Raw genomic sequence first — 25,479 nt, 5'->3', positions numbered from 1 at the left:
ACTCATTCATTAATTTACTCATCAGTAAAATGTGTAACTACCGTATGACAACTGTTGTGAGGTAAAGTGAGCAATTTAAGGGGTTAAAGCGACAACGTTATAAGTAAGTAGACACTTGTGAGAATGGAAAAAGAGTGTGACACATCCAGTGTGGAAGTAGAATAGCTATTTATTAGAACAGCAAAGTCAAATGGAAAAGCATCAAAAAGAAATCAGTGACACACTTAAAAAAAACAATTACAAGAATGTTTAAGAGGCCAAAAAGGTGTATATGGCCTAAGAAATATGTTCAAACAAAAATTTGAGGTTTTGTTAAGACTCATACAGAACTATGGAGTCCATGCTGAGTTATTGACATTTTGATCAAAAGAAAGTAAAGACCTATGAAAATATTTGATTACAAGATTGAAAAAGTTATTTTAAAAGCCAATGAATACTTCAAAACATGTATGATGTACAGAGAAAATGGGATGGATGGGGAAGGAAAACAAAGACAACAGTAAGGAGACTGTGTAGAATGTGGTAAGAGTCTAGTCTTTAGATTATGGAAATCTAAAGGAGAGTGATGTTAGAACTATATTCATTTAAACATTCTTCAAATTAAGACCTTTTATTGTTATTGTTATTATTATTAGTATTACTATTAATCATTGCATATGTCCAAGAATCTTAAAAAAATGTACAAGGTTTAGGGAGTCCAGAGGTTACAAGGTTCATAAGGCTTCTCACCATGTTTATATTCAGTAAGCAGTTGCTGGGAATTGGAGTCTTTTTGGTGAAACTATATACAAATTTATCAGGGTACTCCAAGGATACAGCATTTTTTCATGCGGGTGTGAGCATTTGGGGGATAGTGTTGCCCTTAAATCACTTATGAAATAAGTAGCCCTAATGAAATCCCTGATTTATTAAGCTACATGCATGGAATAATTTTGTCATTTAGTCCTCAGTGTCCTATCTGGGGTGAATAGACATTTATTCACATCTTCTCCTGGAAAGTCAAACAACATGGAAATAAATCCAAGAAGTTTTAATACCTTTACATAGATACACATGGATCAAACATAAAAAGAAATTGGTAGACCGATTGATATATTATGGAAAGAGACAAAAGTTAGGGCTAGAGAGATAGACCAGTGATTTAGAACACTTACTACTCTTGCAGAGGACCTGGGTTCTGCTCTTAGCACCCGTATGATACACCCATATGACAGATTATATTTATCTGTTACTCCAGTTCCAGAGGATACAACACATTTTTCTGACCTCCATGGACCAAATGTAAATGATAAATATATGAAAAACTTGGGCACACACACACACACACACACACACTAATAAATATTTTAAATGGTATCTTAAAGTTGTCTTGATTTACATTTCCCTGATTTCTAAGGAAGTTGAGCATGACCTTAAGTGTCTTTTGGCCATTTGAAAAATGAAAAAGACATAAAAAGTCATTATCCATCAACATGAAAAAAAGAAGAGATCGCCTAAAACGAAATGAGATAAATAGGGAGTGTTTTAGATACAGTGTAACTGGAGGTTCTCTTCCATCACCAGTTACCAAATAAGGACTCAGAGTGTTAATATTAATTATATATGTTTGGCTTATTAATAACTAGTTCTTATGTTTAAATTTATCAATTTCTGTTAATCAAAGTATTGCTGTATGATTGTAGCATTACTGGTCTGCTGACATGTTATTCCCTGGATTGCTGGATGGTGTTTCTCTTGACTCTGCCCTGCTTTATCCCTCTATTCATTTTGGCTTTCCTGCCTTTCTGTATTCTGTCTGAGTATATTATCTTTAGCTTTATTTATCAACCAATGAGAGCCATACATATTCATAGAGTAGAGAATGACATCCCACATCATTTCCCCTTATCTGTCTAATCAAAAAAGTTTTAACTTTAACACAGTAAAATTAATATTAAAAAAAGTTATTCAATCTGAATGCTTTGTTTGAGATCTAAGATGGCTTTTATTGTGGCTCACCATTCATTTTTTGGAGTTAAAACTTATATTGTTGTTCAAATTTTCCTACCTTGAATGAATAAATTCAGCTTTAGAATTTCTACTGTTTCTACCTAATACGTTAAATATTTTGTAATGTAATACCCTTACCTGGGTTGTACAATCAGTTATGCTACTCATTACTATATTAACAATGAACAGTTTACTATTATAATGAAAATACTAATTAGTTCTATTTTGAACATTTATGTATGTTTTATGAATCCCTGGAAATTGACACAGAATGAATATAGAATCATGATTGATAGATGGTCAGTTACAGAGGTTTAAGTATCAAGGACATTGCACTCCATATGTTCTTTAAAAAGGATTCCCAACACATAAGCCTGCCTTTTGAACAACATGCATCTGGACTCTCTAGCAGTGTCTGGTGGCAGTAAGGCACATGGAGAACAGACAATTTTCTCTTAAATTTAGCCTGAATAGGTATCAGGTTGCAGGATTAACAAGAAACTAAAGTCCTTTTAGCTTTGCTTTTGAAGTCCTTTCCAGTCCAGTAGAACATTCTAGTTCTGGTCTCAGAGCAGTAGCAACTAACTGTGCATCCAAGAAAGTGCTTAACAAAAGAAGTAACCACGTTTCTAAATAACCTACTGTCTGCTGATGTGGCGAACAAATTACAAAGCATTGTTGTCCACAGGAATCTGCATCTGCCTCAATAATTTAGAAGTAACACCTGCTTATGCTTGTATTGGGGCAGCAAGAATGAATGAAATTGTAGGGCTGTGAAGTAAATTTGGAAAAAAAAAACACTACATCTACTGAGAGATAAAAATAACAAAAAAAGGATATTTTCTACTTTTTTATCAAGAAGACACTCATTTTGAATGAAATTATTAAATGTAGATTCTATTTTATGTTATTATTTCAAAATTTCAATAGTCAGTTCAAAACAAATTTCAACCTTGAGTTATTGGCATACTATATTATACTTATAATTCAATGTGAAAATACACAAAAACATGTCACTTCAATCATCACTCAACATATTATCTTTATACCTGTTTTTATATGATCTCTTATTTGATGAGAACAAATACCTTTAAATAAAAAATACTGTAAAATTCCTCCATTTGTTTCAATGTGACATAGTGGGTGCTAAGACCAATGGTATCTCTAAGGACCTCCATATTTTGGTTCAGAATTAAAATATATATATAAGCTCACAGCCAAATGAGATAGATATATCAATTTGCCTTTGTAGAAGTTAACTCCATTTGGTAAATTGCCAATCTAGATAAAAGAAAGCTTATATTTTTATTTATTATAAAGGAAAAATTCATGAAATAGGAACAAGGTCAGCTGTGCTGTGTGGAAACCACAGAGAAGGAGCATCTGGGCCTACCACCCATTTTTCTCCGGGTCCCAGAAAGCCACACCCTAACTTGGTTCCACATCTTGAAAATAACTAGTTAACAAAGCTTCCCCATCATACTTTGAGTCAGAAACCCTGAAAAATAGGCATGAGTTATAATTTTTTAAACCTTCAAGAAGACCCAACTGGTATGATATGTCCATACCAGCTCAAATATGAGAAAACAGGAAACAATTGCTTTATTGTCTGGGGTTGATCTGGGAGTGGAAGAGCTTGTTTAGAAGGCATAAGGGTTTGCCCGTGGAGCGCTCATGCTGTTGATGACAAAATAACCAGCAGGGACTTCGTGGATAACAAAGACTTTTCCTTTCTGGTTCCCTCTAGGAAAATGTAATTCGGAGTCCAGAATGAACCAAACTGAAGGTAAGAGTGATAACCAAAGTCTCTTGCTTCTGAACTCTAAGACATTTTGTGGTGGTGGTGGGATACATATGTGGTGGATGTCAGTGGGTACACATGATGCACACACATATGTATAGAGGCCAGAGTTCAATGTAGGGGTGTCTTCCTCGGATAATTTCCCAGTATTTTTTAAGACAGGGTTTCTCATTGTAATTGGCGCTCACTGATTGGCTAACCCAAGAGACACTGTGTCTCCACTTCCCAGTGCTGGTACTAAAAGCAAACACTATTAAGTTCAGTAGCTTTTTTTGATTATTAATTCTTTGAGAGTTTCATTTGATGTACCTTAAATTCTCTTCAATTTCACCCCAGATCTACCCCCATTCCACACCAACACAAATATGTGTACTCAATTTTTTTTAAACTCATCACGTCTCATTGGAGCTACCTGTATACTCTTAGGTGTGTGACCATCCACTGCAGTGTTGAAGCTACCAGGGGCACAGCCTAAAGAAAACCAAATCTTCTTCTTCTGGAAGATATACCATCCACTGCAGTGTTGAAACTATTAGGGCCACACCGCTAAGGAAAGCCAAATATTCTTCTGGAAGATATCAATTTTTAAGATCTCCAAGTAAGACTTCATGCCCACACCTACCCCAATGCTGGGATTTTGTCTGGCTTCAACTTTTTAAGTCTTGTGCATGATGTTTCAAACACTGTCAATTTTTTTGTAATTGCCCTATTGTGTCCAAAGACTGTGGGTGACCACAAGCATGTATGTTCACGGTGTATGTGCACGAACACACAGAGGTCAGAAGAGCGCAGTGGGTCTCCTAGCTCCAGAGTTACAGAATGTTGTGAGACACCATGTGGGCTCTGGAAACTGAGTCTGGTTCCTCTGTAAGAGAAGTTGTGCTCTCCATTACTGGGTCATTCCTCTAGTCCCAAATTAAATTTCTGATGTTTAACATTTTTCAGGTTAAAGTAAACAGAGAGGAGTTCGGAGGTCTGCAGCTGGGGAAAGTATGTAAAATTTAGTTCCAATTATGGGGATATTCAGGATCACTAGTCCATTTGCTTCCCAACTTCCAAATTTTTGTTACTATTATTACTCTACTATTCATGGGTTTTGTCTCTTAAAATCACTTATAGAATATAATCAGGTGAGTGAAATTGAACCAGTGCTTTTTATTCATAATCAGAATCATAAGAAACTTTTAAGAAAGTATTAGACACTTTTACACTTCTTTAGTGAAGGAGCTTTGAGCAGAGGGACCTTGTTACATGGAGGCAGATGCATCTCCCTAGAGCATATTTTACTGCAGACCCATGGCTCCAATCCTTCTCAACACTTTGATCCTTAACACAGTTCCTCATGTTGTAGTGGCCTCTAACCATAAAGTTATTTTGTTGTTAGTTCATAATTGCATGTTTGCTATTGTTGTGAATCATAATGTAAATATCTGACATACAAGCTATATGATATGCAATCCCAAAAACATTCTGACCCAAAGGTTGAAAACTGCTGACATAGATTGTCATTATCGATTAGTTACAAAAGTGTTTAAGGTATAAAGAAAATAATAAAACATCCTATATTTTATGGAGCCTAGTGCTGCACTAATTTTGTCTGTTCTAATAAAGACAGAGGGGAATTGGGTATCATATGTGTTCACTAACAAGGCTCTGGGGAACTCTGTTTCCTGACTTCTTGGATCTTTAGACATTTAAAGTGAATTTGTTCACCCTCTTCTAGGGATTCAGGAATAGGGGCCTCTGTCTCTATCAAGCCAGGCTTCAAAATGAAAATATAAAATACCCCAGAACTCCTCAAAATTTTGTCCAGGCAGAATCAGGATTTGTCTCATATCATTATAAGTTTTCAACAAAGAAGCTCATCTTTCTGTATTTTCTCTTCAAGCAGATGAAGGTAGTTATGAGTGATCCTGCCTTCCAATCAGATATTACATAGACTTGTCGTTGAATCTTTTGTTTACTTTTTGGACTTCTCATCTAGAACTTTGACAAACTTTTCTTGAAGCTTCTATTCCTTCTACAGTTTTTAATCTCCATTGAATAATTTGACATTTGTCTTGGTCTATTTGCTGTTTATATTTTAAATTTTATATTCAGAACCCCAATTCCAGACAATCCCATTAAATCTTTCTTTTCAGGAAGATTATGATTATCCTTTTTCATAAATACTTTTGCATGGCTTTCTTCTCAGTGAACAAAATGGCAGTGAGCACAGGAATTTGACTAAAACTGCTGTGGCTGTCGGGTCTTTCTTGTGGTACTGTTACCATAAGGCTCACACCATCTCACACTTGTTGACTGACATATTAGAGCAAGAGGCAGTGGTGGTAAGTAAAGGGACTTGCTTGATTTGGATGAGAAGAAGTGAACAAATTATGGAAAATGCTCATTGATGTTTCAAAGATATATTGAGATTTCTGAGGCCAAGTTTCTAAGAACAATAATAAAACTTTGTAAGAAAATGTAAAACCAAGAAACAGAGCATAAGATGCTAACACAAAGTACTGAGGAGACTAACAAAGACAGAAAGTAAAAATGTGGCTCTGCAAGGCCAAAGATTTTTCAGTGGGCAAGAACAGCCACAAGCCTGTTGATTTAAGTTCATTACTTAGAAGCTACACGGTGGAAGGAGAGAACTGACTTTTCTAAGTTGTTCTTGTGCTTCTACACAGCTACATACACAAGCACACATGTGCATGCCTGAATATACACAGAGAGACACACGCACACAGAGAGAGAGAGAGATGCATACATGTACACACACAATAAATAAATATTTTTAAATGACTTTAAGGAAGATATTTGGGTTTATTTAAAGGAGTGTGGGAGTTTACCCAGGTGAACTTTTTGTTGCCATAGCAATTGACTGATTGATGCATTTTATACTCGCATTGGTAGTAAAAGACTTGTTTTTCTCTCATATAACTTGCAGGTGCTTAGAATGGTTCATTGGAAATAAAGACAGGACCTGGAAGTTAGGGAATCATGGAACTATCTACCACCTTGCATCCCTCTTTGCCTTGAAGAAATTATAATACATTGGGTCTTAGTAGAGTATTTCCCTTTCAGAACATGTTATTTGAATGTGCTCAGTAACTGGAGTCTAATCTTTGTAAAGATCCATGTTACCCATCATGATATTATGTCATAGACAAAATTTTTGTGACTCCTAATTTCTCATAAAATTTTTGATATCCTGAGATGTGTCAGTTAATTTAGTTAGTGTACTTCAGAGGTATATATATATATATATATATATATATATATATATATATATATATAATCATTCTCAGATTCTCCTTTTAGAAAAGTTTGAAATTTTCACTTTGAAATCTAATGACTATTTTAGGAAATATCCTTTGGTCTGCAGATAGGTTTCTGTTTAGGTGTGAACTCTGATTAAAGAAAATCATCTACAGAAAGATGGCTGTGCTATTGACAGACAACCCAAGGATTGATATTTTCCATCTGGAGAAGTGGTCAAAAGTAGAGAGAATGAATCACTCCACAGCCCTTGACTATGAAGTGGGTAATCTTGAATGTTTGGTAAAGGCAACATTTTGGCACATTTTTGGATAATACTCCAAAAGAATGTACAATTTGGATCATGTTCATATAGCCATAAAAATATCCTAGTGTAATAATAGAGCTGATAGGACTTTATAAACCTAGTCTAAGCTTGGTAGTAAGAGAATTGACTGTGCCGAGACCCTTACTGGGAGAGATCTCCTGGTATCACAGACTGACCTGGGGGAAAAAGAGAGGAGAGATGGAAAATATAGAATTCCTCAGAAAGAACGAATAAAAGGAAGTAAGAACTGGTAGCAAGAACCATCAGGACTGGGGAGTAGATCATTTAAATATAGACATGGGTATGTGAAGGTTGAAACCCAGTGCCTGAAGCTTAAGTATCAACCCTACATTCTGACTATCTTTTCTTATCTCCAGGATCTGTAGGCTCATGGACAACCAATCCAGCATCTCAGAGTTTTACCTGCGAGGAATATCAGGGTTTCCAGAGCAACGGTGGCTACTCTATGGGATGTTCCTGTGTATGTATCTTGTCACCTTGACTGGGAATGTGCTCATCATCCTGGCCATTGGCTCTGACCCACACCTCCACACTCCTATGTACTTCTTTTTGGCCAACCTGTCCTTTGCTGACATGGGTTTAATATCATCTACAGTGACCAAGATGCTGTTTAATGCTCAGACTCAGCGCCATACCATCTCCTATACTGGTTGTCTCATCCAGATGTATTTCTTCCTGATGTTTGGTGATCTGGACAGTTTCTTCCTGGCTGTGATGGCCTATGACCGCTATGTGGCCATCTGTCGCCCTCTCCACTATTCCACAACCATGGATACCCAGTTCTGTGCCCTGATGCTTGCCCTGTGCTGGGTCCTCACCAATGTAGTTGCTCTGACTCACACTCTCCTCATGGCTCGACTGTCCTTCTGTGTTGTTGGGGAAATAGCTCACTTTTTCTGTGACCTTATTCCTGTTCTGAAGCTATCATGCTCTGACACATATGTCAATGAGCTAATGATTTCTGTCTTAGGAGGCACAGTACTCATGGTCCCCTTTCTATGCATTGTCATCTCCTATGTCCATATTGTATTTGCCATCCTGAGGGTTAGAACCCCTGGTGGGGGTACAAAGGCCTTTTCTACCTGTAGTTCCCACCTCTGTGTGGTCTGTTTTTTCTATGGGACATTGTTCAGTGCCTACTTGTGCCCACCTTCTATAGTCTCAGTAGAAAAGGACATTGTAGCTGCTGCAATGTATACAGTAGTGACTCCCATGTTGAACCCCTTCATCTATAGCCTAAGAAACAAGGACATGAAAGGGGCTCTAAGGAAGCTCCTCTGTCAGAGGCAAATTTTCTCTTCCTAAATATAATGAGAGTAATGTTTAATGAAGAGACATGTCTATGTTAAACAAGTTTCTTTTAATTTGGTGTTGTGTACATACTTGCCACCAGGTTGATTTCTAATTACTTAATCTCACTAGACTTTAGCCTTCCCTAATATAAAGTAAAGATTATTGAAAATAAGTTGTTTATTTCCTTTTTGCTTATTTATTTATTCTTTTCTCCATTCTGTCTTCTTATTTGACATAGTGCTTTTTTTGAGACAGGGTTTTTCAGTGTAGCCTTTCCTGTCCTGGAACCCACTCAGTAGACCAGGCTGGCCATGAACTCACAGAGCTTCTCCTGCCTCTGCCTCCTGAGTGCTGGGATTTAGGTGTGTGCCGCCACCACCTGGCTGAGATAGAGCACTGATGTACAACTCGGGCTAACTTTACATTCACTCTGTTGCCTGAATTGGCCTTTAGCTCACAACTTCCCTGTCTCAGTCTCCCGTGCAAAGTTTGTAGTCATGAATATCAACACCCAGTACAGTAGTTTCTATTTAATAAGATGAGTTGGATGATTGAGTAAGATAAGCAAGGAAGTGCATCTGATGCAACAGCAAATGTGGTAGACACCAACAACTGAGAGCTATTAGTACTATGAATGTCATTCTTCATATGTACCGCCATCCAGAAGTAAAAAACTATTTTCTGAGATCCATTTGCTCAACAAGTAGAATATTTTTTTCTATGCCTAAAGCTAAGTAAAAGTTCCTACACTAATATTTCACTCTAAATTATTAGCTTATCACTTGTTGCATTTGTTCTATTCATAGAAATATGTAGAATTTGAGAGAAAATAAAGGATGGATGTTACATTCCAGGAAATCCAGAATAGGTAAAAAAAAAAAAATTCCCATCACTATAAACTCAGTATTTAGATTTCTCTGCTGGCTAAATGTCGTTCTACAGCTTGGAAAGATTTTTCCAGGAATGTTGTTACACTGTGTTACAATGCTTCTGCTCATTGCTGTTCAGAAATATTTATTTCAGAGGCTGAAGAGATGGTTCATTAGACAGAGCACTGTTCTTTTAGCAAACCCAGGTTCAGTATCCAGTACTTAAGTCAAGCAGCTTGCAACCACCTGTAATTCCAGTTCCAGATCCAGCACCCTCTTTTGGCCTCCATGGACATATGCATAAACATGTGCATGCTCACTCATAGACAGCACATACATGTAAATAAAAATTTAACAAGATATTTTAAAAGAAAAACACTCCTAAAAAACAAAAAGGTGCTCAAAACTACCAACCTTCTAAAGACCACTAGATGGGAATATTAAGACCTCTTTTCATATTTGGTTGCAAATTTGTCTTCAGGTATAAACTGGGCATCAGAATCTTTGCTTTAGAGAGAGAAAATGAGATGTGTAAAGCTTTAGCTTTCTCCCCTTCAAGAATCACACAAGTGTAAAAATTTTAGTGTAAGTACCATAAAATTGTGATCCTTCTATTTGACTTGACCACTGTCTAATGTCTGTGTAAACAACTTAGCCATTAAGGCTTGGGAACAGTGTGTGTTCACTTTGGCTTGACCATTGTCTAATGTCTGTGTAAACAACTAAGCCATTAAGGCTTGGGAACAGAGTGTGTGTTCACTTTGACTTGACCACTGTCTAATGTCTGTGTAAACAACTAAGCCATTAAGGGGAACAGTGTGTGTTCACTTTGGCTTGACCATTTTCTATCATCTACCTGAACAACCAAGCCAACTAGAAAAGTAGAGTGTAGGTTCACCTTGGTTTCCCCAATATTACTGCAGCAGCAAGGGCTTAGGTCAACTCAGCATATAAAGGACCACAAAGGGACATGATTGCTTGTTCTTGGTCAACTCTCTATGATCTTAGATTCCACCCAGTCAAGCTAGTATTAAAAATTCTAAGTGTGTTTCTTTCTTGATACATAATCTTTACCCTTGGCCTCAAAGTTCAAACTTCTACCCCTGTAATGCCACCGATTTCTAATATGTTGTTGGTCCTTCAATGACTTATACTGAATTAAGGATTACTGTTAAGTCTTTGTGCTTCAGCTGCAATTAGAGGTACGTGATAACCATGTACGTGATGATTTTCGCTGTTATCAGAGGTACATAATAAGCAGTCTGCACATGCATCTTGCCTACTTAAAGTACCTACTTTTTATTTGTTTAGAATCAATACAGGAAAAGCATGCCATCTTTAATGTACTACTACAATTCCTTAAGATTGTTAAACATAGTCAAACTTATTCTAGCTATCTAGTTTTGTATTCTTTTTTAAATATATGTTTATAAAGTCAAAAAATTAAGAACATTCCTGAGAAGTACTGGCATTTCTCCCCTTCATTACTACCACCTGGCTAGTATACTTCCATATTATGTTCTTCCTATCCTTATACCATGATACTCATCCAGGCACTTTTTGTCTGTTACTCAGAGTACAATAACTAATCCATTGCCAAATTATCTCCATTGGCTACCCAGTGCTAATACACAAGCTCCTTAACATGGCATCTTGTGTCCTGTGCAGTAAAATACTTATCTGCTTGCCTAGATTCATGTATGATGTTCTCTTGACTCTCACATAGCTGTGCTTTAGCAACACAAACCCTTTTTATTTCCTTGAACTTAGCTGCTACTGTACCACTCCTGGTTTATTCTATCCCTTCTGTCTAGATTGTCATTTGTCCCATTGCAAATTAATCTTGAACAGTCTTCAAAACTCAGTTGAAAACATTCTTTCCCATAATGTTTTTTTCTGGAACTTAGGCAGTATTTCCTATTTCCTCTCTTGTATTAGCCTGACATACAGAATTATGAAAAAACATGGCATTTTATTATTTTTATAGTAAGGCATTTTTGGTATTCTTGCATATTTCACTATGTCTCTACATAGCTAGAATAGGAGCTAGAGCTGAATGATGGTGGCACACACCTTTAATCCCAGCACTCAGGGGGAAGAGGCAGACAGATCTCTGTGAGTTCTAGGCCCGCCAGGTCTACAAGATCTAGTTCCAGGACAGGCACCAAAGCTACACAGAGAAACCTTGTCTCAAAAAAAAGAAAGAAAGAAAACAAAAAAGGAGCTAGAGGTATGTCCTTTTCTTGTTCCTTTTGAGCAGAGCTAGACACACTGTCTGCCATAGGACAGGTAATGTCCTAAACAGCTGCTAACTGACAGAATCTATAAAATAATGTAAGCAACAATCTAACTTTTCAGACTTTACATAAATACATTAATTTTATGAACATTTGTGATAATTATGTGATATTTGTGATAATTATTTTGATATTTGCAGCTTCTTTATTTAAAATTACATATATAACATATATGCATATGAAACCAGTTGGGATTGAGTTTGCAGGCAACATGACCCCATTCTTGTGGCTTAATCATGGGAATTATGAGGAGGTTTTCTTTGTCACTGTTCTCAAAGTCAAGAAGCCTCAAGTTTTGAAATGGAGTAGTTGAACTCATAACAGAGTTTCCTGGTGTTAGAGAAAGCAAAATATATTTTCTTCTCTTGGTCCCCCTTCATTAGAAGTAATTTTTTAAAATAAGAAGAGTACTGGATTGGAAGTGAAGGAAGGAAATGATACTACACTAATGTCAGCATCCTCTAACAATTCTTATGAACAAACATATTTCCAGGAAATAAGAAGAGTGATTTAAATTAGTATAATAATTGTAATTTCCTAATCTAGCAGCAAAATAAATTGGCAACAATAACAGAGTTCAACTTTTTACACTAAAGAGATGCAAGGGAAATAGAAATAAATATACCAGAATGACATTTAAGGAATCTAATATTTACTGACTATGTGCTTCATTGAGGGTGTAGTATTTGGAGATATGCGAATACATAGGTTTATTATGATGTCATTAAGTTCAGGTTACTGCCCTGATGAAGAGCTTCTTCATAGCCTCTTTCATGTCTCAGTTCTTTATGCTGTAAATGAAGGGTTTCAGCAATGGAGTGGCCTCTGAGTACATCACAGAAGTGACTATTTCCTTGTCACTTGAAGCTAGGTGAAGGTATAAGATAAAGTCCAATCATGATACAGGGACACCACAGAGGGGTGAGAGCCACATGTTGGCAAAGCTTTGCAGATTCCTTTGGTAGATGAAATTTCTGAGATGGTGATCTCAATACAGCCATAAGAGATGAAGATGAATATTAGTGGCAGAATAGTGACTGCTGTGCCTACTGTGAAAATGACTAACTCATTTGGAGAGATGTCTGAGCATGAGAGCTTCATCAATGCTGTGAGGTCACAAAAGAAATGAGGAAAGGTGCTGTTGGCACAGAAGGATAGCCGGGCCAGTTGGAGAGTGTGAGATAGAGCACTGACACAGGGCAGGATCCAGGACATAGCTCCCCATGAAATATACAGTTCCTCTCTCATGATATTGGTATAGTGGAGGGAATGCCAGATGGCTACACACCAATCATATGCCATTGAAGTGAGAAGAAAGTGTCCAAATCAGTGAATAATATAAAAAATACATCTGTGTTACATAGTCTGAATAGGGAATGGATGGATCCCGAGTCTGCATGTTTTTTAGCATCTTGGATACAGTAACAGATGAGAAAGAGATGAAAGAGATGTCTGTGAAGGCCAAGTGGCTAAGGAAGAAGTACATGGGGTGTGGAGGTGAGAGTCCAGCCTGATGAGCAGGATGATGAGCAGGTTACCCAGCACTGTGGTCAGGTACATGGCCAGGAACAGGGCAGAGTACATGTCTTGGTCCTCTGGCTGGATGGGGAGTCCCAGGAGGATGAACTCAGATACTGTGCTCTTGTTATCCCTCCTCAGGCTCTTCTTCTCTTTGCTGTTAACAGGAAGATATTGAAGAACAAAGGAACAAACAGGCGTTGATTTATGGCATGGAAATAAAAATATGATTCCTTTTATGGACAAATATATGCTTTTATTACTCATTTAAAGTGGGCTGCACATGAAATGAAAAAAATGCCAACAAAGAAGATATTTTAATAAGGTGGCATCATTGCCATTTATCAACATCTGGGACAAGGGAAATGTGTTGCCGTGCAAATGCATAGTCAGGAAGATTGTTATAGGGGAGATATTTGCACCTTCAGATTGTACTGTTTTAGGAGAGAACTTTGCACCTTCAGATTGCAATGTAAACTTTTGAAATGTGATTTAATTAGCACTAATAGTTAAGATATAAGGTGGAGATTTCAAAGTTTTCAATCACAAAAACAAGTAAAATTGGTCCAAAAATAAATTGATTTAGATGCAGGATATTGGTAAATCATTTGTTCTGCATGTTCAAGCCCAGTACTGCAAAAACAAATGACCACTGCAAAAAATGAAGTTTTTGAGAAAACAAACATATCTGTTTATTATGATAGCAAGTGGAAATATTATTGATAATTATGCATTTATTGATAGTAATCACACTATAAGGACTTTTTAGATAATTTTCTGATCTCTTGATTCAATGACCTCCCTTGACGTCATGAAAATGCATACTCCAATATAGAAAGAGGGTTTAGCTTGTTTGCTCTGTTTTAATCAAGAAATTAAAAAAAAAAACCAGAACCACTGCTGTTCCATGTCAGAGCCCGTAGGTCCCAACATAGAAGCTATCTTTCCCTATCTTAACCAGTACGGAGGCGTGAGAAAATAATGAGACGCAGTTCGTACAGTCATTACGGAAGGGCCTCACAGGCTTCCTTTATCCTGAAGATATACCCACATTTATTCTCCAAAATACCTTTTAACCCCCAGGTAAACCAAGGTGGATCCTCATTAATATTTCCTTTCGGTGGGTGGGGGGCGGGGCTAGGGAAACACCTGCAACTTAAATCACCAGCTTTGGAAAACAGCTTTCCCCAGGCGATCTACCTTTTAGCAAAGGAGAAGGAGTAATACATCCTGGACTTTGTTAGGTGGCTGTCTTGATTGTTTGACAGGATTACAGCTGCCTAGTGGCCAGTGAGCTTGTCTATAAATTATCTTATATGAAATATGGGCCCACAATCCATTCTCTCTTATTAAATTTTAATAACCCCTGTGCTTCTGCAACAAGACAGATAGATAGCACCTGGCTTGGGCAAAGTCTTCTTCCTTTACCCAAATTTTCCCGTCTTTGGAAACAGGCATTTGTCATATGTGAGTTCCTGTCTTAGGCATCTGGGGAGGAGAAGCTTTCAACCCATCATTGACTGCTGACCTCTGTAAAGAGAAGAGATTAGTGGAGAGAAATATACTTTCAGGCCCTGTGTCTCAATAGCCATACCTTTTGTCAGGATGCTTTATGAATAATTATGCTCCCAAAGGTTATAGTCTCCTATTTTAAAGGAGAGTAGAATCGCCCAAGTTGAAAATGTTTCTTCCACTGGTTCAGAGTGTCACTTAGATCTAACATTCTCAGCATATGCATCAACTCTCAACATTCACCATGTCACAAGCTCTTTTCAGTAATTGCCAATAGCAACAAGCCACAAACATAATTTTTCCACATCATTGGTCAATACCAACTCTCCAATTATCTTTTTCTTTACCATAATTTTATATTTGTCGGTCAGTACCAACTCTCCAATCATCTTTTCCTTTATCATAATTCATATTCTTTTCGGTCAGTACCGAAGTATTTAGCACCATTGGTCAATGCCAGATCTTTTCTCTCATCATCTTATATGCAGTTGTAAATATCAGGTCATTATGGGTAAGATTATAGTACTGTCAGAAGAGTCTGTGACAGACTTTCCTACATCTATCATTTTATCTAGTTCTAGAAGCTTATGTAATACAAGATATTAGAACGAGAGGTTTCTTTTTTAATACATCTTTTCTCATTTTGCAAAGCTATCTCCATTCCCACTCCCTCCCCTCATCCTACTTCCTCCACCTTCTCCCTACCCCAGCTTTCCATCCATTCCTCAGAAAGGGTAAGGCTTCCCATGGGGAGACAACAAAGTCTGACACTCCACTTTGAGGCAAGACTAAAGCCCTCCCCACCTCTATCTAGGCTGAGCAAGGTATCCCTCCAAAAGAATGTGTTCCTAAATATCAGTTTGAACACTAGGAATAAATCCTTGTCCCACTGTCAGTTGCTGTGGAAACTCCTTCAGCCAATGGCCTTTGAGATTGTGGACCTCTTTGGCATGGTTTTGGGTACTATAAAAATAAGTGTAGAAACATGTGCACCCTCTCTCAGCTGCTGAATTTGGTTCCTGGTTCCTGCTCATGCAGAGGACTGTTGATCTATGAGTCTATCCCAAAACAAAGAACTCTTTATTATACTCCATTCTGAGCTAGTGTGGGGCTACTTTAGTGAAATCTTTTACATGTTAATTTGGAAACGAGATTTTTCATTTGTTTCCACAGAAGATGAAAACCTGTGGATTCCTTCCAGATTAATGTGGTTTGATGGAACAAGACCCCTGAAATATCTCTGTAAATCCCTAAAAACACTTTACTCAACAAACTGCAGGGAGCACTTTGGAGAAAATTATTCCCAAATTCCCAAAATGACTGTTTATAAATTTGTTTTCATTTTAAAAGTGTTGATTATATATAGTCAATGGTCACAGTTAAGGTGTTTCTTAAGATAAAAGGGGGGAATAGTTGGATGGGGTACTATGTAGATTAGTGTGAGCTTGCGCACACTAATAATAGTAATAGTGAGATTACTTGTGAGATATTATTTATAGACAATTTACATTAGTATAGATTCTTGTATATTGACATAAATTCAAATAATTGTTATATTAAATATGCTCCTATTTCTCTTTCCAATATTTGTGAACCTATGCAAAGTTACTTTTTCATATTTTATGCATACATATTTATAACTCTACTTAAATATTTTGTAAATTGATGCAATCTTAGAATATATTTATCATATTGCACTATACATTTCTACCTCTGATTAAGATACATTGTTTATATTTGCAGGTCATTGTCCTCATTTGCTGCACATTTGTTTAAGGATTATTTAATTTTTTAATATGAAACCTTTAAGCTATATAATCTTTAAGCTATATAGGTATTAAGAATCCTTTACAGTCAGTGGTCTCACAGACTGTCCAAGCCTCACAACTCTTCATTACATTCAATGGACCTAATTTGGCTCTACGGAGGTTTGCCTGTTATAAGTCTAGAGTCAGTGAACTTCTACTAGCTCAATCGGCTGTTTCTGGGGGTATCACCATCATGGTCTGGATTCCCTTGCTCCTATTATCTCTCCTCACTCTCTTGGGCTAATCTCAGGTAGCTTGGCCCAGTGCTTTGCTGTAGATCTCTGTATCTGTTTCCAACAGTTGCTGTTTGAAGATTCTATGATGACAATTAAGGTGGTCATCAGTCTGATTACAGGGGAAGGCCAATTTAGGCATCCTCTCCAGTGTTGATTAGGTTCTTAGCTGGGGTCATCCTTGAAGATTTGGGGACTGTTTTCCAAGTGCTATGATTCTTGATAGCCCTTTAACTTCTCCTTCAATCAAGATATTTCTTTCCTTTCTCTCCCTCACTGTCCTACCCCCTTCTTTAGCATCCCATTCACTCATGTTCTCCTTGTTTCTCCCCTTCTCCTTTCCCTCTCCCATGATACCCTACCTTCTCCCCCCTCCTAAATTTGCAGGAGGTCTTATCTGTTTCCTATCCCAGGTGGATTCATGTATGTCTCTCTTAAGGTTCTCCTTGTTACATAGCTTCTCTGAGATCATGGGCTATAGACTGGTAATTTTTGCTTTACATCTGATATCGAATTATAAGTAAGTGCATACCATGTTTGTCTATCTGGATTTAAGTTACCTACCTAAGCATGTTTTTTTCTAGTTCCATCCATTTGCAGGCAAATTTCAAGATGTTGTTGCTTTTTACTGCTGAGTAGTATTCCATTGTGTAAATTTACTGCTGAGTAGTATTCCATTGTGTAAATTTACCGCTGAGTAGTGTTCCATTGTGTAAATTTACCGCTGAGTAGTGTTCCATTGTGTAAATTTACTGCTGAGTGGTACTCCATTGTGTAAATTTACTGCTGAGTGGTATTCCATTGTATAAATTTACTGCTGAGTAGTGTTCCATTGTGTAAATTTACTGCTGAGTAGTGTTCCATTGTGTAAATTTACTGTATTTTCTTTATCTATTCTTCAGTTGAGGGAAATCTAGGTTATTTCCAGGTTCTGATTATTATGAATAATGATGATATGAATACAGTTGAGCAAATGTCCTTGCTGTATGAGTGTGGATCCTTTGGTATATGCCCAAGAGTGTGTTGTAAGGTAGATTGATTCCCAATTTTCTGAGAAACTGTTACATAGATTTCCAAAGTGGCTGTACAAGTTTGTACTCCCACCAGAAATGGAGAAGTGTTCCCCTTACTCCACATCCTCTCCAGTGATGTTTATGATCTTAGCCATTCTGACAGGAGTAGGATGGTATCTTAGAGTCATTTTAATTTGCAGTTTTATGGTGGCTGAGGATGTTGAGCAATTCCTTAAGTGTTTTTTTGGACTTTTGCAACTACTGTTTTGAGAATTCTCTGTTTAGATGTGTGCCCCATTTTTGACTGAGTTATTTGGTAATTTGATGTATAGTTTCTTGAGTTCTTTATATATTTTGGAGATCAGACCTCTGTCTGATGTGGGGTGAGTGAAGATCTTTTCCCATTCAGTAGGCTTTTTTTGTTTTAGTAACTGTGTCCTTTGCCTCACAGAAGGTTCTCAATTTCAGGAAGTCCCATTTATTAATTGTTGCTCTCAATGTCTGTGCTACCAGTATTATATTCAAAAAGTGGTCTCCTGTGCTCATGCATTCAAGCCACCCATCCTATAAATAATCTGAAAGAAAAACATATGATCACCTCATTAGACACTGAAAAAGCATTTAATAAAATCCAACACCTCTTTATGATAAAGGTCTTGGAGAGATGAGGGATAGAAGGAACACACCTAAACAAAATAGAAGCAATATAAAACAAACTGAAAGCCAACATCAGATTAAATGGAGAGAAACTCAATGTTATTCCACTAAAATCAAGAACAAAACAAGACTGTCCACTCGTTCCATACCTATTCAACATAGTACTCAAATTTCTAGCTAGAGCAATAAGACAACAAAAGAAGATCAAAGGGGTACAAATTGGAAAGAAAGAAGTCAAACTTTCACTATGTTCAGATTGTCAGATAATGTACATAAGTGATCCCAAATATTTGATGTGAGAATTCCTACAACTGATAAGCAGTTTCAGTAATGTTGCAGGATACAAGATCAAACTCAAAAAAATTATTAGCCCTCCTATATACAAATTATAAAGGTGCTGAGAAAGAAATCTGAGAAACATCACCATTTACAATAGCCACAAATAACATAGAATATTTTGGGGTAACACTAACCAAGGAAGTGAAAGACCTGTACAACAAGAACTTTAAGTCTTTGAAGAACAAAATTGTGGAAGATATCAGAAAATGGAAAAAATCCCCCATGCTCTTAGATAGGTAAGATCAACATATTTAAAATGGCAGTCCAACAAAAGCAATCTACAGATTTAATGCAATCTCTATCAAAGTCCCAGGAAAAATTTTCACAGACCTTAAAAGAACAATACCCAACTTCATTCGGAAAAACAAAAACCCAGAATTGCCAAAACAATCCTCTACAATAAAGAAACTTTCAGAAGCATTACCATCCCTGACATCAAGCTCTATTACAGAGCTACAGTAATAAAAACAGCTTGGTACTGAAATAAAAACAGACAGATGGACCAATGTAATCAAATCAAAGACCCCACACACCTATGAACACCTGATTTTTGACAAAGAAGCTAAGAGCATACAATGGAATAAAGAAAGTATCTTTAAAAAACGGTGCTGACATTACTAGATGTCAACATGTAAAAGAAGCAAATAGATCCATACCTATCCCCATGCAGAAAATATAAGTCCAGATAGAACTGAGACATTCTTCAGGGCCCTGAGCCACTTTGGGAAACACAGAGTATTGGTACTCCATACCAGAAACACTGATCCAGAATTTGTGCCTGTAGATCTCAGGACTGGACTCAGTATAAACAAGCTCTCTAAGAATGATATATACACTAAGGTTTGAGGTGTTTTTTTTTTAATTTCTCATTTAGGAAGCCAGTATGTAAATGCAGGTTGGTCAGTGTTGAGCAAATTAATGATACTTTCAGAGCATTTTCATTATGATTTGGTAATATTTCAAAAAGGGTATCCTCATATCTTCTTTGTTAAAGGAAGCAATAGGAAATTAAACCAAAATCAACGGTATGTGCTGGAAAATCATTGGGGTGCCTTGAACTACCACAAGACACCTAAATCTTCAGAGTTGCTCTAACATTTAAAACCCTGGCCAGAGAGTTAAATAAGTAAATAAATAAATAAATCCCCTTATTAAAGTAGCAAATGTTTTGTATTCCTTGAGTGTAATGAACTCTTAAAGATGAAAGAAAATGCACCTAAGTCTTCAAAGAAAGACATTTGCTAAATATAGTTAAATTTTTCTATTCTGAGTTATGTTAAATCCCAGGAAAATGATGATTCTCCTAACATGCATTAAATATGAAAAACCAAGCTGTGTATAACTGCAAAGATTCTGGATGCCCCATGGAGAAGAAACAAATAACTAAAACAATTTCACATTTGCTGATTCAATCCTCTTTATTTAGAAAAAACAGTTTGAAAGAAGAGACAGCAATAAAAAGAGACATATAATTAGTGGACAGTGGCCACAGCAAATTTAATAGTCAAAATTTTATGATTCATATTTTTAAAAATTAGTATTGCTAAGATCCCAGGAGACAGAAATATCTGCATTTTATGTCGTTAATTTTTTTTCTATTTCTCAAATTATTTTACACTTCTGGAATATATTTTAGATACAAAGACAAATTTACAAACAAATACAGGAATTTCTTCCATGATTTTCACCTGATGATCCCAGAAAGTTGTAGTTTTGACAAGCAGTGGAGAATTTCCAACACTGATCTCCATGAGCCCTTGGTAGATGATGGGAAGGAGAGCAATCATCATAGAAGCCTAAACAATGAATTTCTTTTGTTGAGCAATCTGTCCTCTAGTCTGTCTCGCCTAAAATGTAACTAATATTCTTTACTTCTTCGCTCCTAACCTGTACTTACTCCTACAAACACAATACATACTTCTTATTTTTGACTCATCTATGAACCGATAGCCTAGAACAATGGTTTTACAAACCATGGGTTTGTCATGGGTTGCAACCCCTTTGGGGATGACATATAAGATTTTTATATTATGGTTCATAACAGTCACAAATTACAGTTATAAAATAGCAAAAAAATAATAATTTTATGGTTGTGGGTCACCACAATTTGAGCAACTGTATTAAAGGGTCAGAGCATTAGGAAGGTTTAAAACAACTGATGTAGAATAAAACATCAGGAAAGCAAAGATTTTACCTATTCAGGGCTATGTAAAAGCTAGATCTTGGCTATGTAAAAGCTAGATAGTAATACTCTGAATACCTGCTGAATAAATGAATTTAAGACAAAGGTGTTACTTCTGAGTTGAAAGAGTCATGAGGAGGGAAAATAGCAGCAGCCATCTTTTTTAATACCCACTATTTACTAATTGTGACTGTATTACTAATAAATACATTTTATGTTATGTTTTATTTAATCCTCAAACTCATTAAATAGAAACAATTAATAAATGGGATCTCCTAAAACTGAAAAGCTTCTGTAAAGCAAATGACATGGTCAACAAGACAATACGACAGCATACAGAATGAAAAAAGATCTTCACTAACCCCACATCAGACAGAGGTCTGATCTCCAAAATATACAAAGAACTCAAGAAATTGGACACCAAAAGATCACATAATCCAATAAAATATTGGAGTACAGACCCAGACAGAGAACTCTCAACAGAGGAATCTAAAATGGCTGAAAGACACTGAAGGAAATGTTCAACATCATTAGTCATCAGAGAAATGTAAATCAAAACAACTCTGAGATTCCATCTTGCACCTGTAAGAATAGCCAAGATCCAAAACACTGATGACAACTTATGCTGGAGAAGTTGTGGGATAAAGGGAACACTTCTGCATTACTCGTAAGAAAGCAAGCTGGTACCACCCCTTTGGATGTCAGTGTTGTGATTTCTCAGAAAATTACAAAACAACCTTCCTCAAGACCCAGTAATACCACTTTTTGGGTATATATCCAAAAGATGCTCAATTGTGCCACAAGGACATGTGCTCAACTATGTTCATAGCAGCTTTGTTTGTCAAAGCTAGAACCTGGAAACAAGCTAAATGCCTCTCAACCAAAGAATAGATAAGAAAAATGTGGTACATTTACACAATGGAGTACTACACAGCAGAAAAAAAAATGACATCTTGAATTTTGCAGGCAAATGGACATCATTTTGTGTGAGGTAACCCAAACCCAGAAGGACAATTATCACATTTACTCACTCATAAGTGGTTTTTAAACATAAAGCAAGGAAAACTTGCCTACAAACCACAATCCCAGAAAACTTAGACAACAATGAGGACACTAAGAGAGATTTACTTAGATCTAATCTACACGGGAAGTAGAAAAACACAAGATTTCCTAAGTAAATTGGGAGCATAGGGACCTTTGGGGAGGATTGAAGGGGGAGGGGAGAGGCAGGGAGAGGAGCAATGAAAAATGTAGAACTCAATAAAAATCAATAGAAAAAAGTTCTCCTTCATATGCAAAAAAGAGAAAATCTTGCTGGAGATGTGCACACTTGTGATCTAAAACTCAGAAGACTGAGGCAGGAGGTTGTGAGTTTCAGGCTATTAAACTGTGAGGTACATAGTGTACAGAACCTCCTAGGATGTATAGGAAAGACTATCTCACATAAACAAAAGAAACAAATGAATAAAAACAGAAAAAAATCTGAATGAATTTTATATTATTCATAGTCTTAATACTATGTATAAGAAGATTAAAGTTCAGTGAAGCTTAATAAATTGGACAATAACCTTCTTGGCTAGCAGGTGACTATTCCCAAACTAAAAGCCACTTCATAGATTTTAGCCCTGTCTTTCAAAAACATTGCTCTTGCTATATATTAAAAGAAGAACATTCTCCTATGACAGAGAAGCCTCTTTAGTGCTTCCTTCATGTCATTGATATTATTATATATCAATATGATATTGTACTATATATTAAGGGGTTCAACATAGAAATCACCATTGTATAAATTGCAGCACATACAACATCCTTTTCTTTGGACTCTACAGGGAAACAGGTAGAACATCTCATAAAAAAACAGACCACACAGAGGTGGGAGCTACAGGTAGAAATGGCATTTGAACCCCCACAAGAAGTCTTAGCTCAAAGGTCAGCAATTAAAATGTTGACTTGAGAGATAAGAATACTTACAAAGGGAGGCTTTGGAGACTACTATATCTACAAAGCCAAAAAGCACTAACTCATTGACATGTGTGTCAGAGAATGATAGCTTCAGAATAGAAGTAATGTCACACAAAAAATGAGCTATTTCCCCAACAACACAGAAGGACAGTCGAGCCATGAAGAGACTGTGAGTCAGAGCAACTATGTTGGTGAGGACCAAGCACAGGGCAAGCATCAGGGCACAGAATCGGGTATTCATGATTGTGGAATAATGGAGAGGGCAGAAGATGGCCATATAGCAGTCATAGGCCATCACAGCCAGGAAGAAGCTGTCCAGATCACCATATATCATGAATAAGTGCATTCGTGTTAGACAACCAGTATAGGAGATGGTATAGCATTGAGTCTGAACATTAAACAGCATCTTGGTCACTGTAGATTGTACTAAACCCATGTCAAGCAAAGGACAGGTTGGCCAAAAAGAAGTACATAGGAGTGTAGAGGTGTGGGTCAGAGCCAGTGGTCAGGATAATGAGGCCATCCTTTTGGTAACAAAGAAGGCAAAGGAATTCCAGACTGTAGAGGGCCCATAGGTTGAATTACCTTGTTGACAGCCCTTAGATCTGTCACCATTCTCCATTTGCAAGATTTCTTTTTTACAACAAACACAGGAGAATTCCAAGGGCTGGTTGATTCTTCAATATGGTGAGCATCTAGTTGCTCTTGCACCAGCTGTTCCAATGCCTGTAATTTATCTTCAGCTAGAGGCCATTGCTTAACCCGTATTGGCTTCTCAGTTAGCCATTTTAAAGGTAGGGCTGTTGGTACCTCAAAAGGTTTGCTATTTGCTTTATGTTCTTGTACAGCCTGAGTGACTGGTGACCTTTGTTCATGATAACTTATTGCATCCTCCCCAGAATTAGGAGTTCCTAGGACTGCAGGAATGTTAATCTGGGTATTCTATTGCTGTAGCAGGTCATGGCCCCATAAGTTTATTGCAATATCTGCTACATGTGGCCATAGCTTTTTTTTTTACCTTCTGGCCCAATAGAGTCAACCCATATCATGTTTTGTTTAAGTCAAGATATCGTTCCAATTCCTAGTAATCTAACATCTGCCTCTTGAAGAGGTCAATTTGGATGCCAAGATTCTGAAGTGATGATACTCACATCTGCTCCTGTGTACAACAAGCTAACAATCACAATTCCATTTATAGGTACTCCCAGCTTTGGTCTCTGATCATTTATAGAGGTTTGTCAAAATATATACTTCTTGTTTCCTAATTGAATTTCTGACTTATCCTCCAAATTTGAACCATCATTTAGAACCTTATGGTCTTGCACAAAAGCTTCTAAAGTTTTTAATTTTCCTGTTTTGACATGTCGTCCACAATTATTGGGAATGACTGGACTACTTTTGGCTTGGGGGCCTGAGAGGTCCCTCAGAGAGTTTCCCAATGGTATTGGGTTGCCTTGTCTGTCTTTTGTTGATCTGCATTCATTGGTGCCATGTTGTCCTTTACCACACCTCCTACATATACCTGAAGGCTGAGGTTTCTTATTCCTGCCATTCCCAGATGAAGTGGTATTCCTAGAAATTCCTTGCCTACAATCCCTTTTTAGATGTCCTAATTTACCACAATTAAAACATTTGGCAGATTGCTGTCCCTCATTGCTTTGGAAATCGCTTCTCATACCCAAAATTCATCATTGTAATTAAAGGTCTGAAAATTCATGGTATGCTGGATCCATTCATCCATAGGTGCTGATCTAGAACTTAAAGCCCCAATTATGTTTTTGCAGTCTAAGTTTCAAAATCCAGTGATTCAAGAATTTGTCATCTAGCTTTTGGGTCTGTTATTCCTGTGTTCAGAGCCTTAATTAATCTTTGCAAAATGTCAGTATTGAGTTCTCCCTGTCCCTGCATAACCATGGTATATGACTCAACCTTTCTTCTTAGTTCTGGTATCCTATCCCAGGCATTCAAGGCTGCTTTGTGGGCATAGGGACAATGCTTATTCATCATAAAGAGCTTGTGCCTGTGGATCAGCGTATGCTCCTACACCAAGAATTTGATTCTGTGAAACTTCCATACCTTTTGCTCTTCCTTGCTGTTCCATATGTTCGGATTCTTCTCTGAAATAAACTCCAAACATCAAGGAAGTTCCATCTTCTAACACTGCTGATGCTAACTGTAAGAAATCATGGGGTATAGCCCTGACATTAGAAGCCCAAGTTCTTATCATTTCCTTAACAAATGTAGAGTGCAAGCCATGATTAATGATGGCTTGCTTAATTTCCTTGAGGTCATTCATTCCTACTGGCATCCATGTAGCTTCTTTGGCTCCCTTTGAGCCTTTATTTTTTTTAATTTATTTATTTATTAAGGATTTCTGCCTCCTCCCCGTCACCGCCTCCCATTTCCCTCCC

General features: G+C 37.0%; 1 protein-coding gene and 2 pseudogenes across 1 annotated transcript; 1 reads left to right on the top strand and 2 right to left on the bottom strand.

Moving 5' to 3' along the window:
• Positions 1-7,739: 7,739 nt before the first annotated feature.
• Positions 7,740-8,690, top strand: LOC101983761 (olfactory receptor 1N1). Its single transcript, XM_013355659.2, has one exon. The coding sequence runs from the start codon at positions 7,755-7,757 to the stop codon at positions 8,688-8,690; it is 936 nt and encodes a 311-aa protein (XP_013211113.1). The 5' UTR covers positions 7,740-7,754.
• Positions 8,691-12,574: 3,884 nt separating this feature from the next.
• On the bottom strand, positions 12,575-14,367 carry LOC101983486 (annotated as a pseudogene).
• Positions 14,368-22,837: 8,470 nt separating this feature from the next.
• LOC101983202 overlaps positions 22,838-25,479 on the bottom strand; it is a 3,079-nt pseudogene continuing 437 nt past the window's right edge.

Source organism: Microtus ochrogaster, chromosome 4 (assembly GCF_000317375.1).
Source record: "Microtus ochrogaster isolate Prairie Vole_2 chromosome 4, MicOch1.0, whole genome shotgun sequence".
Lineage (NCBI taxonomy): Eukaryota > Metazoa > Chordata > Mammalia > Rodentia > Cricetidae > Microtus > Microtus ochrogaster.
This window is presented reverse-complemented; position numbering and strand designations above follow the sequence as displayed.

What these genes read in the sequence shown, in the direction of transcription:
- LOC101983761 (XM_013355659.2), top strand. Translation starts at nt 7,755, where the DNA reads ATGGACAACCAATCCAGCATCTCAGAGTTTTACCTGCGAGGAATATCA.